The sequence below is a fragment of the Carcharodon carcharias genome, chromosome 4 (genome assembly GCF_017639515.1).
Source record: "Carcharodon carcharias isolate sCarCar2 chromosome 4, sCarCar2.pri, whole genome shotgun sequence".
Taxonomy (NCBI): domain Eukaryota; kingdom Metazoa; phylum Chordata; class Chondrichthyes; order Lamniformes; family Lamnidae; genus Carcharodon; species Carcharodon carcharias.
Genome location: NC_054470.1, coordinates 46,960,170 through 46,980,794, shown reverse-complemented (window position 1 = coordinate 46,980,794; position 20,625 = coordinate 46,960,170). Strand labels below are relative to the sequence as shown.

The following is a 20,625-nucleotide window of genomic DNA, read 5'->3' as shown; positions in this document are numbered from 1 at the left end:
CCCTCCCCCATCCCCACCCCCTTTCTGTTTCCCCCTTCTTTTTTTTTCCAATAAATTATAAAGATTTTCCTTTTCCCACCTATTTCCATTATTTTTAAAAAAAAACACCCCCACTAGAGCTATACCTTGAGTGCCCTACCATCCATTCTTAATTAGCACATTCGTTTAGATAATATCACCAACTTTAACTTTAACACCTATGTGTTCTTTTGTACCATTGTTGTTGACATCTTTTGATGATCTGCTTCTATCACTGCTTGTTTGTCCCTACAACCACACCCACCCCTCCACCTCTCTCTCTCTCTCTCTCTCCACCCCCCACACACACACACCTTAAACCAGCTTGTATTTCAACTCTTTCTTGGACTCGAACTCAAGTTCTGTCGAAGGGTCATGAGGACTCGAAACGTCAACTCTTTTCTTCTCCGCCGATGCTGCCAGACCTGCTGAGTTTTTCCAGGTAATTCTGTTTTTGTTTTTGTTTAATATTTCAGGTTAGTTGTAATTAATTAAATGTGCAGCTCAAGGCATGTGTGTTTTCAAAATCCCATAGGTAGGCCTTGAGTGTAACTATGGTAGATACTACTCATCTTTTCAATCATTTTAAGAGGGAATTTATGGCTGTTATGGTCATAGACTAAAAGTTGTCAGGATCTCCCACAGTAAACTGTCCCTCCGTAATAGCACAGAATCAGCCAATTCTACACGTGTCTTTTGGTCTTAGATTACATGGAGGCAACTCCAAGCTACATCTCTATAGTTGTATAGGGTTGATTTAGGAGGTGCAGTCAATGGCACCCACCTTGTTTTAAAGGTGTTCACAGAGCACCCAATCAATGATATCAACAGGAGAACTCTCTCTCTCTTTAGATTATATGTGTTAATCATCAAAGGAGCCTGCATATCAACACCCAACATACAGGAAGCTATCATGATGCCTTCAGTATTCACAATGCAGCCCCCCAGGATCTCTTGATGGAGGAGAATCAAATCAATGATTGTGTTCTGGGTGACAAAGCCTTTCCTCTGCTCCCATGTCTAATGATGCCAATAACTGGTCTGAACAACAGCAGAGGACTCCGACAATGAAGCATTTGCCTCTACTAGAGTTGTCATTGAAAGGCCACTGGGGTGTTAAAACCAAACTTCCTGAACTGGTCAGAAGTGGCATTGCAATATGCTTCAGTTGGGGCCTCGAGTACTTTTATCTTGCCGTGTCCTTCACAGCTTTGCACCAGAAAGGGCTGCAATTTGAAATAAAAACAAAAACAGAATTACCTGGAAAAACTCAGCAGGTCTGGCAGCATTGGCGGAGAAGAAAAGAGTTGACGTTTCGAGTCCTCATGACCCTTCGACAGAACTTGAGTTCGAGTCCAGGAAAGAGCTGAAATATAAGCTGGTTTAAGGTGTGTGTGTGGGGGGCGGAGAGATAGAGAGACAGAGAGGTGGAGGGGGTTGGTGTGGTTGTAGGGACAAACAAGCAGTGATAGAAGCAGATCATCAAAAGATGTCAACGACAATAGTACAATAGAACACATAGGTGTTAAAGTTAAAGTTGGTGATATTATCTAAGCGAATGTGCTAATTAAGAATGGATGGTAGGGCACTCAAGGTATAGCTCTAGTGGGTTTTTTTTTTAATAATGGAAATAGGTGGGAAAAGGAAAATCTTTATAATTTATTGGAAAAAAAAAAGAAGGGGGAAACAGAAAGGGGGTGGGGATGGGGGAGGGAGCTCATGACCTAAAGTTGTTGAATTCAATATTCAGTCCGGAAGGCTGTAAAGTCCCTACTCGGAAGATGAGGTGTTGTTCCTCCAGTTTGCATTGGGCTTCACTGGAACAATGCAGCAAGCCAAGGACAGACGTGTGGGCAAGAGAGCAGGGTGGAGTGTTAAAATGGCAAGCGACAGGGAGGTTTGGGTCATTCTTGCGGACAGACCGCAGGTGTTCTGCAAAGCGGTCGCCCAGCTTACGTTTGGTCTCTCCAATGTAGAGGAGACCACATTGGGAGCAACGAATGCAGTAGACTAAGTTGGGGGAAATGTAAGTGAAATGCTGCTTCACTTGAAAGGGGTGTTTGGGTCCTTGGACGGTGAGGAGAGAGGAAGTGAAGGGGCAGGTGTTGCATCTTTTGCGTGGGCATGGGGTTGTGCCATAGGAGGGGGTTGAGGAGTAGGGGGTGATGGAGGAGTGGACCAGGGTGTCCCGGAGGGAGCGATCCCTACAGAATGCCGATAAGGGGGGTGAAGGGAAGATGTGTTTGGTGGTGGCATCATACTGGAGTTGGCGGAAATGGCGGAGGATGATCCTTTGAATGCGGAGGCTGGTGGGGTGATAAGTGAGGACAAGGGGGACCCTATCATGTTTCTGGGAGGGAGGAGAAGGAGTGAGGGCGGATGCGCGGGAGATGGGCTGGACACGGTTGAGGGACCTGTCAACAACCGTGGGTGGAAAACCTCGGTTAAGGAAGAAGGAGGACATGTCAGAGGAACTGTTTTTGAATGTAGCATCATCGGAACAGATGAGACGGAGGCGAAGGAACTGAGAGAATGGGATGGAGTCCTTACAGGAAGTGGGGTGTGAGGAGCTGTAGTCGAGATAGCTGTGGGAGTCGGTGGGTTTGTAATGGATATTGGTGGACAGTCTATCACCAGAGATTGAGACAGAGAGGTCAAGGAAGGGAAGGGAAGTGTCAGAGATGGACCACGTGAAAATGATGGAGGGGTGGAGATTGGAAGCAAAATTAATAAATTTTTCCAAGTCCTGACGAGAGCATGAAGCGGCACCGAAATAATCATCGATGTACCGGAGAAAGAGTTGTGGAAGGGGGCCGGAGTAGGACTGCAACAAGGAATGTTCCACATAACCCATAAAGAGAGCCCCGGTAGACTGATCGTCTCAGCTTGCTCCTGCCCCACAGAACTCATTTCTCGTTATCTTGACTCCCTTCTCTCTCCCCTTGTCCAGTCCCTTCCCACCTACATCCGTGATTCCTCTGACACCTTACGTCACATCAACAATTTCCAGTTCCCTGGCCCCTACCGCTTCCTCTTCACCATGGACGTCCAATCCCTCTACACCTCCATCCCCCACCAGGATGGTCTGAGGGCCCTTAGCTTCTTCCTCGAACAGAGGCCCGAACAATCCCCATCCACCACTACTCTCCTCCGTCTGGCTGAACTTGTTCTCACGCTGAACAATTTCTCCTTCAACTCCTCTCACTTCCTCCAAATAAAAGGTGTGGCTATGGGTACCCGCATGGGCCCCAGCTATGCCTGTCTCTTTATGGGTTATGTGGAACATTCCTTGTTGCAGTCCTACTCCGGCCCCCTTCCACAACTCTTTCTCCGGTACATCGATGATTATTTCGGTGCCGCTTCATGCTCTCGTCAGGACTTGGAAAAATTTATTAATTTTGCTTCCAATCTCCACCCCTTCATCATTTTCACGTGGTCCATCTCTGACACTTCCCTTCCCTTCCTTGACCTCTCTGTCTCAATCTCTGGTGATAGACTGTCCACCAATATCCATTACAAACCCACCGACTCCCACAGCTATCTCGACTACAGCTCCTCACACCCCACTTCCTGTAAGGACTCCATCCCATTCTCTCAGTTCCTTCGCCTCCGTCGCATCTGTTCCGATGATGCTACATTCAAAAACGGTTCCTCTGACATGTCCTCCTTCTTCCTTAACCGAGGTTTTCCACCCACGGTCGTTGACAGGTCCCTCAACCGTGTCCGGCCCATCTCCCGCGCATCCGCCCTCACTCCTTCTCCTCCCTCCCAGAAACATGATAGGGTCCCCCTTGTCCTCACTTATCACCCCACCAGCCTCCGCATTCAAAGGATCATCCTCCGCCATTTCCGCCAACTCCAGCATGATGCCACCACCAAACACATCTTCCCTTCACCCCCCTTATCGGCATTCCGTAGGGATCGCTCCCTCCGGGACACCCTGGTCCACTCCTCCATCACCCCCTACACCTCAACCCCCTCCTATGGCACAACCCCATGCCCACGCAAAAGATGCAACACCTGCCCCTTCACTTCCTCTCTCCTCACCGTCCAAGGACCCAAACACTCCTTTCAAGTGAAGCAGCATTTCACTTGCATTTCCCCCAACTTAGTCTACTGCATTCGTTGCTCCCAATGTGGTCTCCTCTACATTGGAGAGACCAAACGTAAGCTGGGCGACCGCTTTGCAGAACACCTGCGGTCTGTCCGCAAGAATGACCCAAACCTCCCTGTCGCTTGCCATTTTAACACTCCACCCTGCTCTCTTGCCCACATGTCTGTCCTTGGCTTGCTGCATTGTTCCAGTGAAGCCCAACGCAAACTGGAGGAACAACACCTCATCTTCCGACTAGGGACTTTACAGCCTTCCGGACTGAATATTGAATTCAACAACTTTAGGTCATGAGCTCCCTCCCCCATCCCCACCCCCTTTCTGTTTCCCCCTTCTTTTTTTTCCAATAAATTATAAAGATTTTCCTTTTCCCACCTATTTCCATTATTAAAAAAAAACCCACTAGAGCTATACCTTGAGTGCCCTACCATCCATTCTTAATTAGCACATTCGCTTAGATAATATCACCAACTTTAACTTTAACACCTATGTGTTCTATTGTACTATTGTCGTTGACATCTTTTGATGATCTGCTTCTATCACTGCTTGTTTGTCCCTACAACCACACCAACCCCCTCCACCTCTCTGTCTCTCTATCTCTCCGCCCCCCACACACACACCTTAAACCAGCTTATATTTCAGCTCTTTCTTGGACTCGAACTCAAGTTCTGTCGAAGGGTCATGAGGACTCGAAACGTCAACTCTTTTCTTCTCCGCCGATGCTGCCAGACCTGCTGAGTTTTTCCAGGTAATTCTGTTTTTGTTTTGGATTTCCAGCATCCGCAGTTTTTTTGTTTTTATCTCTGCACTTTGAAATGACTGTCAAAGAGGCTCTTGTTCAGGTGGAACCAGAACTAAATGGAGCGGGCAATCATGATGATCAACATTCAGAGGATTTCTACAAGGGACAGAAGAACACAGGCCATTTCTGTATTTTTACCTTTTGTGTGCCTTTGGCAGCCCATTCTGACCCCCTTTTGCTGACTTGCAAGCAAAAAGATATTTCCTCAATCCACAGACATCTTTTCACATGACAGCGCATCAAACCTCTTTGATCTTCCATGACTATGCCAGTAATCATTACTTGAGTGAATAATTCAGCACCAAATGCACCCTTTCCTGTATGAATAACCTCCGTGAATATCAAAGCACTATGATAGTGACAGTCTATTTTAATACAATAATTGCAAAGTGAAAATAATCACCGTATTCTTTCTTAACACCATTTTCCCTTGGATACCTATACACCACTTTCTGTCAATTATTTTCAAGCTCCTCCCAAATGTGACTTAAGGACCAGACTTGTAGAAAGCTGTTGACTCCTTATGCTTTCCTGAAGACTGAGATGGTTCTCAGCTCATGTCAGCTTTCTCCTAGGTAGCTTTTGTGTCACCTCCCACGTTCCACTGGCATAATGCTGACAGGGGAATTGCAGCGGAGGCCTGGCAGATGCAATATTATGCAGCTATGATTCCTGGGTGGTTTGACTTTCATCATTTCCTTCAACTTCATTATCATCTTACTGCTCCTGTAGCACCTGCTGCTTGTGAATCTCCAGGAAAGGAATGTATAGGCTAAGAAAGGGTGAACATTATCTCCTTAGAATTAGGGTGACAGTGCATGTGCTCAGTCAGCAACTTGATGCTGGCCATTTACCATGGCTTCTTTCTCAGTAGGGTTGAGGTATTCAGGTTAGGGTAGCCCCTCTTTTTTCTACCTGTGGCAGGCATTGGGCAGCAATTTATCCTGCAAGAAGATAAAGCAAATGAGGGTAAGGTTACTACTTGAGGAATGAGTGGCATAGGAGAACTAAAGAAAAAAGTGTAGTAGTATGAGGCTAATAGCGTGGATGAAGAGATTTTAGAGTTGTGTATATAAGTAATTGCTGTGAGGAAGAGCTGAGTAGCTGCACTGCAAGATACCTCAACCAGTGAAAGGCTGATTGTGGAACCACTGCTTTAAGAGGGAGAAGAATGTCAATTGATATGCAAGGTGGGCAAGGACAAAAATGGAGTGGTGTCAAGTGTGTTACCTTGCCTGCCCTGCTAAGGACGTGGAAGTTTTTTTTATGGTACTGTTCACTTGTCCTGAGGGTGAGGAAATTGTGGAGGAAATATTCACTTAGGAACTTTTCAGACATTTGAACCACTGCAGTGTTATTTTGATCTGGTCACCTGACTCCACTCTGCCTTGTACTTCAATCTGACTGGTGCCTTTCTCTGTAATCACTGACCGGAAGATTGACTGCCACACAGGTGGTATAGAAAATCCATGTCTGTTCTTTTATGCAGTCTTGTAAAATTTGTGTTTGAAATTGAGTTTATGAAGCTTCTAACTTTGAAAGTTTTTAACCCTGTCTTTTGGGTTGATGCACGCTTTTGTATTTTTCACACATTATTATTTAAAAGAAAAGATGGGGTGAAATTTTCCCTTCCAGGACTAAGTCTCATGGTGGGGCGAGGACAGGGAGTGTTTCCTGCCACAGAAGCCACCGGGAATTCACACTGTATTGCGTGACCCTGGCCTCACTAATTATGCAGTTGGGGGTTTCCCGACATTCTGCATGGTGGGGCAGGATGGATGGCGCACGGCCTGCCATTATATCCAGGAGCCATATTTAAAGGCGCTCGGACAGCAACCTACACAATGCTAAGTGAGGAGATGGCCAGAAGAGGACAGGGAGCTCTAGCACCCAAATTCATCAATGCCTCCCTGGACGCCCTGCCTGACCAAGTAGAAGCTAGGAGAGATGTCCTCTATGCACTGATTGGGAGGATGAGGCCGAGCAGGGAGACGAGCCCTGCATGGGGGCAAGTCTCCAGGGCAATCAGTGCCCAGGGCCTCCAGCAGAGGACTGTCCTGGAATGCCACAAAAGGATGAACGACCTCATCCGCTCCACCAGGATAAGTGGACCCTCAGCTGCTTACACTCACCTCAATGAATGGTACAGGGGACATAGGCCTCAGTGGCAGCGCAATAAGGTGATACTTCATAGCCCCACTGCAGTCTGTCTATTCTGCAAATGGAGAAGCCACTGTGGCTCCCTCACCCTTCCACACAAAGAGTTTACATGCTGTCTGGGGTGCAGGGTTTGTGACGGTTGGTAGGGAGGGGCTCGAGCATTGCGGTCATGAGCAAGCATCGCCAATGACATGCCTCTCTGAACCTTATCCTTATATCTGCATGGGCTCACTGGTCTGGAGGGTGCTGGCTCAGAACCCTTCTGAACAACCTGCAGTGCATCAATCACATGGCACACAATCCAGTAGGTTATTTGTAAGACTGGAAGCATGAGAAAGATACATGAAACCTATCTTCTCTCTTTGTGCAGGAGAAATGAAGCCATAATAGAAGAGAGAGGGAGAAGATGAGAAGGGGCTGGCCACACCTAAAAGAACTGACCAACTTCGAGGAGCGGGCAGCCCTACTGGCAGGGGTGGGACATGGAGAAATTGCGGCCTCCATCCAGTAAGGATCCATGCATGTCATAGTCACCTAAGAGTCAGGTGTGCCTTCTTGTTGGAGGCAGCTTATACAGTCACTCGGCTCCTCTCTCCTCTCTCACTGCAGGTACCACCAGGAAGAGGGCAAGGCCTAAAAGTGAGGAAGACCTGTCCAGCACACACACAAGCCTGGAAAGGAGCGAGGATATTGCTGATGAATAAAGTGCACATGTGGAGGCATCACAGCAGACACCTGCACCCTTCACCAGCCCAGAGACACATACCTTGGTGGGACTAGATCTAGTTTCAGAAGGGTCTCACATTCTGGTGGTCACTGCAAGGACACATGTCCGCAGCAGGAGGAGGCAGGGTCAGCTAAGCTCACCAGCACTTGGAGGACTGCTGGGGAAGAGGCTACTGCAAGGTTTGCGCATGATGACGAGCCTCTGGAATTGGCTTTCCAAGAGATACTGGAAAGGCAGCAAATGATGGGGGAAAATCAGGCAAAGATGTCGGAGGCCCTCAACAGGGTGGCATGCGAGGCGGAGGAGACCATCTGCCAGCTGGCTGATGAAGTGGTGCCAACCTGTAGCGCGCATGGAGGTCTCCATGGGGAGGATGATGGACTCCATGGAGAAGCTGGTCCAGTAGATTCTGCTGGAGATGCGCGTAGACCTGCACTCCATTGCTGTAGCTTTTGCAGTGGTTACGGAAGAGAAAACAGGGCACCTCGGCTTCTCTCCAAGTGCCCCTTCCCCTCAAGGAGTCAGGCAGGGGCCTTCGGGCACCCAAAGGGAGGGGGAGCTGCAGTTGGACACCTCTGGGACCTCCATTCGGGACTCTCTGAGAGTGCCTGGCCCTTCGGAATCCCCTTTGCCTGTGACCCCTTCAGTCTTGTCCCCTGTGGCTGCAGAAGGAGCAGGTGCCTCACAGCAGGACAGCCAAAGTAAGCCGGGGCCCTCCAGGCCTCAGGTCTGCAGAAGACTGTGCCAAGGTCATCCAAGGCAACAGGGCAAACTGGTCAGTAGGCTGCCTCCACCCCTGCTGCGGATGTTGGGGGAGCACTTACAAGAAGTGGTAGGGAAAGAAAAATTAAGAAGTTTCTGATTTCACAAATGGTTGCATGGCTGCACAATGACTGTTAAACTTATCACACTTTTATAAATATATTTCACTTGCCCTTTAATCATGTTTGATGTGGTTTAGTAGCGATAGCCCTTAAGCCTGTGTCCACCAACATCTTGCGAGGAATGCTCCATGTCCCCTGGAATCAGGCATGTGCAGAGAGAGCCCTTGCGAGCCATGTACGAGAAGTCTCCCGTGCACACTGAGACTTTGCCCTTCACACTCTCATCTGTCCCAAGGCCCTATCATTGTACTACATAATGGGGTTCCCCTTCAGTTGTCCAGTTGAACTGACCTGTATCTCCGCCCACCCACGATGATCCAATTCTCATGCAGCATCTCAAGATCTCCATCACAAAGCTCTGCATAGTTGTGAGCAGCTATGGTGTTAGTAACATTTGAACTTGAGTCTAATAATACCCTTTCCCTTCCCCGGTTACCAACACCCTCGCCGCCAGCACCCCCCACCCGCACCCAGTAACCATTAACCCCACAAGAATCACTTTTGACCTCCCCATGGCCACCCTCCCCCATTACCCGACAGGTCAATATTGAAATCCCTTACCTTCCTGAACAGCTCATCCCCACAACGATAGATTTGCCCCCCTCATCTTGCCGCCCTCCCTCCCCACCAAAAAAATCCTGCGTCATCCTACGCATCCCCTCCAACAACCCTTTCGCTTGACGTCGCCTCACCCTCCCACCCTACCAGCTCCCACTGCTCCCTTTAATGTCGCCATCTCATCCTACCATAGGTACACTCAATATGCTCCTCAGGATTCTTCCATTGATTCTACTGACCCCTCCTTCTGAGCCCCCTTCCCCTCTACACCTTTATGCCCCTTCCCACCGGCACAACCCCCATCACCCCACCCACACTCCAATATGGCCCTTCCCATCTTCCTGTTCCATATCAGCTCACCCGTTCAATGACCCCTGCAGAATCTCTCTCTTTCTCTTACCACCCCAACCTCCCCTGTCCCCTCCCTAGGTCTTCACACACCAACCGCCCCCCCCCACATCCTCAATCCTCTTTTACCTGTCCCCTCCCCTCAGTTAAACTATTGCTCTCTCCCATGCATGTGGCTCCAGCCTTCACTCACTCTAATCCCAGGAGGGCAAACATTAAACAGTCAAATCATAAAAAGACAAAAGGGAACTTATTAAATTAAATAAGAGTTATGTCTCCACTGTGTCCTCCGGTCCCTACAGTCACGGAAGATCTCAAGTGTATTGGGAGACACTGCATGTTCCTCCTTCAGGGTCATTGAGGTGTGGAATGGAGGCAGTCAGCCAAAGTGAACACCCTCGCAGCTGGTCACTGTCTCAGATTGAACCAGGTGACTCACAGCCTCAGCAACCTATTGAACCACCCATACTGTCCTCATCAGAAAGACCATTCACTTCCACTGTGGTAAACTGGAGTGCTGTGTACTTTTAAGAGAATGTAGTTAATTGACCATGTGACTGTATTGACCAATTGCTACACAGGGCGGGCTACTTTGGTAACTGAAGTCTAGAGCTGGAGGTGATTGAAGAAGCACATATGGGGTAAAATGTTTATCTTGGCGGGCGGGTGCGCACTCGACCCGCTCAGGAGTAAAATGACGTGCGTTGACATCAGACAAGCGATATTTCCGTCAATGGACACATGCCAGAGTTGGCAGGGCGCCTATTGACAAGGCATTAAATGATCAATTAACTTGAATTTTTCACTCTCCACTGCCACCATGCCCCCCCCCCCGCCCCCACAACCCACCCCAGCACAGACCCTCGTAGCCCATCTGTACCTCCTGCAGCCTTCTACCTGCAGCTTGCAGATCCGAACCCTGGAAGAAGCTGCTGCATTGGGAACAAGCACTTCCTGGATGCTGCTGCACAGAGAGGATTCACGTGGTTGATGTTCCACCCACCCAAGCATGCTGCACATGGTGTACCAGGGTCTGTTCGCTGGAGGTCTCCATCTTCTCCTCATCTCCGCGAGCTGCCCCAGGCTGCCTTCAGGTGAGTGCTGACATGTACATGCCACGTTGGTCCAAACGTGTTCTGGACTGGCATGATTTCCCATTGGCTGCGCAGGTGATCAGATGCGGGGGTGAGGGATGATTCTGGATGGGCATTCATCTATATCCCATTAGCGGAAATTGATTCCATACTGGCCTCTGGCAGGAATTACAACCCGCCATGGCGGACGGGAGCGGAAGATCCAGCTGTCATTTTACACTGATGGGAAACGATCTTTCAGCACCCACCCGCCATTAAACCCGCCGTGGAGGGGTCTGGAAGATCCCATCCATAGACTTGCATTTATATAACACTTTCAAAACCATAGATGTCTCAAGTTGCTTTACAGCCAAATAAGTACTTTAGTAATGCAGTCCCTGTTGTAATATAGGAAATGTGGCAGTCAATTTACAAACAGCAAGCTTCCACAATCAGAAAAGTGATAATGATTAGGTAATCATTTTTTGTGATGATGACTGAGGGACAAATATTGGCCAGGACACCAGAGATAACTCCCCTGCTCTTCTTCGAAATAGTGCATGGGATCTTTTATGTGCACTGAGAAGGCAAACAGCTTTTTTTTCTTTATTCCTTTACGGGATGTGGCATCACTGTCAAGACCAGCATTTGCTGCCCATCCCTAATTGCCCTTGAACTGAGTGGCTTGCTAGACCATTTCAGAAGTTAGTTAAGAGTCAACCACATATTTGTGGGTCTGGAATCACATGTAGGCCAGACCAGGAATATTTCCTCCCCTAAAGGACATTAGTGAAGCAGATGGGTTTTTGTAACACTTAATGATAGTTTCTTGGTCACTATTACTAAGACTAGCTTTCAACACCAGATTTATTAATTGAATTTAAATTCCACCAGCTGCCATGGCAGGATTTGAACCCATGTCCCCAGAGCATTAGCCTGGGCCTTGGGATTATTGAGATAAAAGTAAAATACTGCAGATGCATAACAGCTGAAATAAAATCAGAAAATGCTGGAAAAACTCAGCAGGTCTAGCACCAGCTATGGAGAGAGAAACAGAGTTAATGTTTTGAATCCATATGACTCTTCTTCAGATGGGTACACATGTGATGGAATTTATACTTTGGAAGTGGGTGAGGTTTGTGGAGCAGGTGGAGCAAAATGGAAAGTCAGGTATAGGTGGGAGCTCAGGATAGTTAGTTGTAAATTAGGAAGAGCAGTATTACCTTGGCAACCCTTTTCTATGTTCCTGGCAAACTAACCTACCTCTTTGTAAAATGAATTAATTGCATTTGCTCACAGTTGGATCAGCCTAAAGAATAATACAATGTCCTAATCCCATTAAATAATCTTCTTATTATTTAAGAAATACAAGAAGAGATAAAGGTAAGTTAGTTCAACAAAAAAGGCATGTTACTTCTTTTAAAGTTCTACTGAAGTAACTTATTCACTCTGTGGAACAAATATTACTTTTAAAACAAAAGCCACACTAGTTTTTGGTGGTGGGTGTCTTTTCACTGCCACTCCGTGACTGAGCATATATATTTAACTTTAACTCTTCTCGTTTTACAGATAGAAGGAGAAAAAAATCACCAAGTGCGCATGGCTGTAGGAAATGGTATAAGGACTGAGGTCTGGAAAGAATTCCTAGAGCGATTTGGCAATATTAAGATGTGCGAGTTTTATGGTGCAACAGAAGGAAATATTTTCTTTATGAATTACACAGGCAAGTTGGGAGCTGTGGGACGCACCAGTTACTTATATAAGGTGAGTAAAAATGGAGTTCATATTACTGAAATTTTCTGATGACCTGGTTTAATCTCTGCCTCTAAGAATATTAATTATTTTGGGAGTAAATTTGATTGTGGTGGATGCTTGGCACAGTAAGTGACTTTCACTTTCCAGCAGTCTCGTGTAAAGTCCTGGCTCCTGCTTCCCCATCAATACCTTATTATAAATTCAACAATGGAGAGAACCTGTAATTTGCAAAACTAACTGGAATTTCATTTATCCAGTCATTGATAAGTTATTCCTTAAACCTGTCTGCTTGATGCTGTTAATATTTGTGCATTCCTGTGTTCTTGTGGAAAATGGCTATACTGCAGGTGATGCAGAGCTAAAAAAAATAAACTATTTACAGATGAAGCAAGGAATTAGACTTCAATTATGAAACAGAAAATTGTGTTTAGCTTTGTTGCTGTTCTTTATTTTGTTCCAGGTTTTTTTTGAAGAATTATTAATTAAAATTTGTGTTGTCTACTCTTTCAGACTACTTGCAACCCACTTATATTTGTGCAAAAGAACTAAAGTTACATTTGTATCATACTCGGTCATATCGCAACATTCTTCATGTACTTGCTGAAATGTAATCTCAACCATTATGTAGACAAGAGGCAGCTCTACAGGATGAAAACAGCTGCTGAAATGATACTACAAGCAATTGCCAAGGGGATTTTAGATCCCAACCAAATCCTGCAGGGAAGAAAGTAAATGATTGTGGCTAATTCAAAATTAGAAGCTGGTATTATTTCTTTCCAGCATGAGAATTTCCCTTGGGAGAAAATAGACTAAGTTTTAATTTGAGGCAGTCAAATGACTGATCTGCTTAATTCAGTTTGGCTGATCAGTGTCAGAAAAAAACATTATGACTAGAACTGCCTTAAATTGTATTAAGTAGATAAATTTTATTGAGTTATAAGAACCAGTAGAAGAGGGATGGAACTTCAAGTAAAGAGAAAAATTGCTTACCAGAGTAGAGGGATTGACACTGCTAAGGACAGTTAGGGGATATGGACTTTCTGGAGCATGCAATTGTGACAATGGCATGGATTGACCGTTATGCTCACAAGAACTGCTTAGGCCACCAGAGACCAGTTCCAGAATAGGTAAGAGTATCTGATGAGATTAGGAGGTCTTGTGGCGCAGTGAGTAGTGTCCCTGCCTGTGAGCTAGAACCTCTAGGTTCAAGTCTCACTTTAGGACTATTGTGGGGTGTTGGATACCATTTGGTAGGCCTTAATGAAGTCTTTGTATTCTTAAGTAGGTTAACTGTATGTATTTATTAAGTACAAGAACTATGTACATATATACAGTAAAGGGTTCAAGATAGGAGCTGTGTCCATGCTTGCTTACTTACACAGCTCTGTCCAACACTAGACTGACCCCTAGGTGTGGGTCATGTGTTATCTCACATTACTATGTAGGCAGTACTATAGTCAGTCCCATGTTAACCCTAAATGTGCCAGACCCTTATATTACACCAGCCGCCAAGTCTTTATCCAATGTATTTCAAGTTATTCTAGTTTACCCCGTGTTTTTACATTCTTTTTACTGCCCCACCTCCTCTCCTTGGGTTCAGGCAGTTTGGAGGCCTTATAATGCTTGCATATTTTGCTTGCACTACTGTCAGATGAGTGGTAGGATCGGTCATTGCAGGTAAACTCTGTTGTTTTGAAGGTTGTTCCGGCATCTGGGTATCTTTTCATTCTCTTTTTCCATTCCTTGGGATTGAACTGCTGTTTATTGATTCAGCAGTTGTGGTGATAGGTAGTTGTTGATTTATCCCATTTTATTTCAGGGTAGATAAACGCTGTGCTCATCCCCATAGCACTTTTGCCCTCTTCTTTCGTCGTGCTGCTCGCAACAACACATATGGAAATTCACGTTTCAACCGTGGAACACTCATTCCCACTTGTTTCACAATTTTAGCCAAATTTTTGATTACTGTCTCCTATCCCTGTTGTTTTTTTCAGTTCTGTGTTAACCCTATATGTGCCAGACCCTTATACTGCAAAGATTTGATGGCCAAGGAAGGCCAAACAGATTGAGTATCAACCTGTAAATCTTTCAAAAACACGCCAATAGCAAGCAGTAAGAGCAGGAGAGATCCCTGGTCAGCCGTGGGATGGAAAGAACGTTGGAGCCTCTATCATCACCATCCATAGCTCCAGGCTACAACATGCATGTAAAAAGTGCATGCTTCCACAGCAACTCAGACTCCCTGAGTGATCTGTAACACAATACCATTGATGAGATGCAATAACTAAACCAACTCCAACAATCTAATCATGCATTGTCTGGTGTAGTATTGAAATAATTAAGTGTTGTCTTTAATTCAGGAAGTATTCTCTTCGGCACTTAATTGTAGTGTCAATTATTTAACATCAATGGATAATTTATTTCATTTAAGCAGCAAATTATTTATTGAGGTCTGACAGCAAATTGTGCTTATTTATTACACTCCAGGCACACACTTTTATATGCTGTGTGTAGATTGGGATTGCTGACTGTAGTCACAAGTTGTATTTTAAAAACCAGACATTGGTCCAGAATTTGCTGGCAAATTAATAGCTTGTTTAATGAGAATGTCTTTATTCGTGTGTACATCATTTAGTAATTCAATATGAGGAAGAGATACCCCATGAGCTGCCACAAACTGCTGGATGATTTGCGCTTCTCAGTCTTTAGCCTCGTGAAAATAGCAGCTCATGATCAACCACCCAAGAGGTTCAAGAAATTGCTGCATTTTTGCAACATTCAGAATGAAACTCACTGCAGAAAACTGGGGCTTGTTAACAGTGTAATGATGAGTTTTTTGTTCCTGCAAAACCATTTTCAGCCACTCCAGTCCAGAAAGCACAGTTGTAACTGTGAAGTCTCATTCCTACAAGTGGTTCTTAGAGACTTTAAAATTTTAATTTTCTTTTCTTAATTTTCCTTCTTGTCTCCATTTTTCTCTCTTAATTCAAACTTTCTATCTCATGTCAATTCCTTTTATTTAGACATTTCATACAAATTTTAATACCTGAGGTTTCATGTTTTTTTTGAAGGCCGCCTGGGGTCTTTGCCTGCCCGCCGACCTTAAGGTTGAACGGGCAGGTCCATTAATCAGGCTAATTACTTTTTTAATGGCTTTAATAGGCTTTTGACAGTTCGGCCGAATCGGCTGTGCGTCCGCCGAACTGACAATGTAAATGACGCTGGGTGAGATCGGGACACACGCCTGATGTCACCCCGTGTCATTTCATACATCAGCACCGCACTGCCCCTCTGCTCGCTGACCGGAAGATGCAGCCCATTATTTCTCTGCTTTACACTGGTTCGATTTTATTTCATCCTGTTTCCTTCTGCATCTTTCTCCATTCGAACTGCCTTCATGCCCGGTTTCCGAGAGACGGAGATGATTAAAATTTCCCCAGGGTGTCAGAAGTGAGAGCATCTCTTATCCTGTGGACTAAAGTTTTGAGATGCACAGTTGTTCATCATTAGAAGCCTTATCATATAAAATCTAGTCATGGATGAGTGTACACTCTAACTGGGAAGCAGCATGGATAACCAGAATCTTTATACTGGATATTAACAGGGTGGGTTACATAGATGTAGGGTGCTGTGGAATTTTAACTCCAAACTCTGCGTCTTTTGACATTTACAGATTCTCCCTGTGGTAAAGAGAAATGTTAAAACATTGGATAACCTGAGGATATTTTTAATTTAATTTTTCACCTTTTTTCAATGTTCGCAAAGAGCATTCTTAACACTGCTGGCTTCTCTGTTGGCCTTAAGCAGCTTTAAACAAAAAGATACCCAATTGCAGTATATTTATTTGCTGTGCCACTAGGCCTTTATGTTAATTGCTGAAAGCAATGCTGTAGTGTGAAAATAATGTGAAACCTGGTACAGTCGAGTCAACTGATGGCAAGAGAATAGTGTTGCATATTTTGTTTTTCCACTTGCACCAGGGATGACTTGAGTATTGTGTCTTGTGATAGGGAATTATAAAGAGCTTATTGTTCACAGCTGTTTGCTTCAGTTTGTACTATGCTTCCTGTTTTTGGCTCAAAACTCCAGCTAAGACAAGTATTCTTTTCAGAGAAGATTTTACAACACATTAGGATCAATTTTAGCCAAGGGCAGGCAGGAGTTGGGGTGGGAGAAACTACAGAGAGTTCATTCTGAGGTGCAGGCCATTTTTACTTGAATGCTTCAATTAAATTTTCTACCACTGTCCCCTGTCTAAAGGACATTAGAGCAAAGGTTGTCAACTGCAGGAGGCCTGACCTTTATAAGCTACATACAATAACATTGCCGGCGCCATGTAATCTTAAATCACAAGGGAGAAAGATCATTTAATCAAACCTCCAAGAATACCTCAACCACAGTTGGAAAGGGACCCAAAGGAATATCCCTGTGCAGTTACTGCTCTTGTGCCATGATGTCGCTCCCAATTCCAATTTCAGGAGGAAGATGGATAAGTACCACTCAAATTAAAACACGAGAGTTAAAATGGTCTAGACCTTACACTGAATTCTTTGCAGTGGTTTCCTGCCCGCCCCAGTTAAAATCAGGGTTTACAAGTATGGTCACCAAAATATGGGCATGAGACTTTTTACCCAAAAATCCTTTCAGGATTAACAGAAGACATCAATGCTGGATATGTTGGAGATTTCTACGACCAAAATTTTTACCTCGGCGGGCGTGTGCGTGCCCGACCTGTTCAAGCATAAAATAATGCGTGTTGACACCCGGCGAGCGTCCCAACGTCAATGTGCAGTCGCGCGATATTTCGGTCGGTGGCCGCATGCTGTAGTTGGCTGCACAACCACCGGCAATTAAAAGGCCTATTGGGGCCATTAAAGGATCAATTAAATAGAATCTTTTGCTGCCCATCCAACCTTATGGTTGGTGGGCAGGCGAAAAAGCCAAGCGGCCTTTGCACTTTTTTGGAAACCTCATCCATGGGCGGGATGAGGTTTCCAATCTCAAATAAAAATTAAATAACATTTTTCAGATTTCACTTCTAACCTGCCCCAACTCATGTGACAGATTCTTTCACATGATCAGCATCAGGCCTGTTCCTTCTGGTTTTTCCAGGTATGGATATGACCTAGCAAACAACTGCCATCAAAAATGTAAGTTTGACATGAAGCCAGGTGGAGCAGGAGTGCTCTTCTTGGCTCCATGACACTCTTGGAGCAGTTATTGACCCGTAATAAATCCCAAACCCAACTCACTTCCATTCTTGCTCAGCATTCTTGCACACCCTTTTAGGTTTTGCCACCAATCAATCACATCACAGAATCTTAGAATTGTTACAATGCAGAAGTGCATTCAGTCCATTGTGTCTGCACTAGCTCTCCAAATTAACAATTCACTTAGTACCATTCTCCCACCTTCTCATAACCTTGTACATTCTTCCTTTTCATGTAACAGTTTCATTCCCTTCTGAATGCTTCAGTTGAACACTCGTAAGCAGTGCATTCTAGATCTTAACCCTCGCTGTGTGAAAAAGATTTTTCTCATATTGCTTTTGCTTCTTATGCCAAATACATTCAACTTGTGCTGTCTTGTTCCCGACCCTTTCATGAGTAGGAACAATTTCTGCCTATCTACTCTGTCCAGACTCCTCATGATTCTAAATATGTCAATGAAATCTCCTCTTAGCCTCTCCTCCAACGAAAGCAGTCCCAACTTCTCCAATCTGTCATCATAACTGAAGCACTTTATCCCTGGAACCAATCAGCCTAACTTTCATCACTAAACCTTTCAACTTTTTTGATGAACGGTTGTCGTTCTGAAAGATTAACTTTGTTTCTCTCTCCAAAGTTGCTGCATGGCCTGTTGAGGATTTCCAACATTTTCTGTTATCCATCAGACAGCTTGTCTGTGGAAGCATGACAGACACCAGCAGCTCATCCAAATAGTATTAATGAGGCCCAACTCTTGAAAAGCCTCAGGCCTCCCATGCACATGCACTCAGTGTTGCAATGCCATTTGCAGGCTTGAAAACATTTTATATCCATCATCTTTCTTCCCTTCACCTTTTTCCTGTTGGAAATTCTTGCTGAGATACACGTTGATTTTTCACCCAATCACAGATAATGGGTAGAAATCTGACCTACGGCCCTGGTAGCAATCATCTAATTGGCCGCTCTTCAATTTGTGACCCTAGACAGGCTCTTTTGCTGTGATCACTATGACAATGTGGAGAGGGTATAGAGGTGTGTGAGAGTCGAAAACAACCAAAAAACTTAGCATAGCAGGATGTCATTACCATTTTTAAAATCTGATTCCCCCTTGACTGTGGCGAAATTGACAGTCTGATTGAAACCAAGGATGGCCTGAAAATCAACACACAAAGTGAGCTTGTTGTTCAGCACAGGGAACATCAGAGAATGTATTGGCACAGAGGTACCAACAGATGCTTTCTCCACTGTTCAGATTCTTTGCCCCCAGATGCAGGGTCAGCATACTCTCTATGCAAAACTGGATAATTCCATGTCGTTCTCTGTAAGGCTAGCATATTTTTGATAATTGGCTTTAATCAATGATTGCAATAGCTGCATGAATCCGCCTTATAGGTAGCTATATGGCTAAAGACTAACCAGCAAAACATGATGGTTAAGACTGCTCAAAAATGCTATAAAAAAATGATAGCTTTGCCCATGCTGCAGGCCATGGCTAGCGGCTTGTAAAAGGAGAAGTGAGAAAAGGCTGCTGAGTGTGTAAGTCTTTTAAGTTGAATTGTATGTAAGGCAAAGGTCAAGTGATATATCTCTTAATATTTGATTTAATATTATGATTTTCTGTACTAATAAAAATATTGAAGTAACTGCAAGGCAGAATGAGAAAGCTTAAGCAGAGTGTTTAAGTATACAAATGGGATAAGATATATCTATACCTGTCAATGTATGGACTCAGAAGGGATCTTGACCTTTGTCCGAGTAAAAGTTAGAAACTTTTTTTTTGTTCCATGCTTGAACTTGTGATATTCATCACAGTGGCACAATGTGAGATTATGGAAGATGGTTGATGTCAGCAGACGTGTGAGTCTTAGGTAGTCTACAGGTAGGAGAACAATAGGAAACATCTGTGGGTGGCCTACGTGTTGACCCAGGGCATGACCATGGATGAACAATGAGGTAATTCAGGCCCAATTATGCTGACCAGAGGCAACTTTAGTCTAACAGTGCAACGGAGGGGTCTCTGGGCAGGATAAAAGGGAGGGAATCTTAGACATCATTGGCATACCTCAAGAGAAAACAAGACTGCAGTCAACAGAATACTGAGAAGATGACACTACAGTCAACAGAATATGACCCGGAAGACAATTCCCCAATGACGTTGGAGAGCAAGGACGAGGTCGCTGTCACAACTACTGCTGTTGTTAAGTATCGATTTATGTATTAATTGAGCTTAATAAACTCTTGCTACTAATTAAACATTCGGTGTCTGTACTTGGTGGGCCAAAGAGTGGTTAAGATCCGATTATCTACCTCAATTCCTGACAACACTGAAATGTATGTACCTATAGAAGTGACAAGTGATGATTTGACCAACCAACGCCAAACTCACTGTATACAATGACTCAGAAATTCCATTTCTGGGATCCATTAAACTCAAGTGCCGCTACAACAACTTGCCCTAGTCACCCCAAATATTTTATATTGTGGACACTCTGAGTCCAGTGATCAAAGGCCTACCCGCATACAAAGACCTGTCCTTGGTCACCATCCATGGTATCATTTAGACAGTGGCAAGGACAGCAGACCACAAGGAACAGCATTGGAAACCCTGTGCTTACAGTGGGAGGAGATCACCTAATTTTGCATTGCAGATCATCAGCCAACAGGCTCCATGAACTGAATATGTTCACCCACTCCGACCTGCAAACTTCATACTGCAGAACCAATGCAGAATTGATATTCAGCAGACAAGGGCTTCCAATCATCGCTCGTCAATTTTTCCAGGAGTATGTGATGTACTACGCAAAAAATAGGGGAAGATGAAAGATGCCCACAATTGGCAAGCGGGAATGAATTACCCAACCTGAACATTGGACAGAACGTTTGAGTACAACACCCAACTGATGGCACCTGGTATCCAGCAGAAATCGTCAACACATGCCCAGAACCAAGGATTGGGGGATTTCAGTAGGGGTGATAATGCTG

The 20,625-nt window shown here is 44.9% G+C and overlaps 1 protein-coding gene across 2 annotated transcripts in view; it reads left to right on the top strand.

The window, feature by feature from the left end:
• The window catches only part of slc27a6 (solute carrier family 27 member 6), an 89,044-nt gene that overhangs the window by 32,006 nt on the left and 36,413 nt on the right, over nt 1-20,625 (top strand). For both annotated transcript variants that reach the window (XM_041186277.1, XM_041186276.1), the window contains one exon: nt 12,251-12,445. In XM_041186277.1, the coding sequence (XP_041042211.1) occupies nt 12,251-12,445 (195 nt within the window). The remainder of the gene's footprint in view (nt 1-12,250; nt 12,446-20,625) is intronic.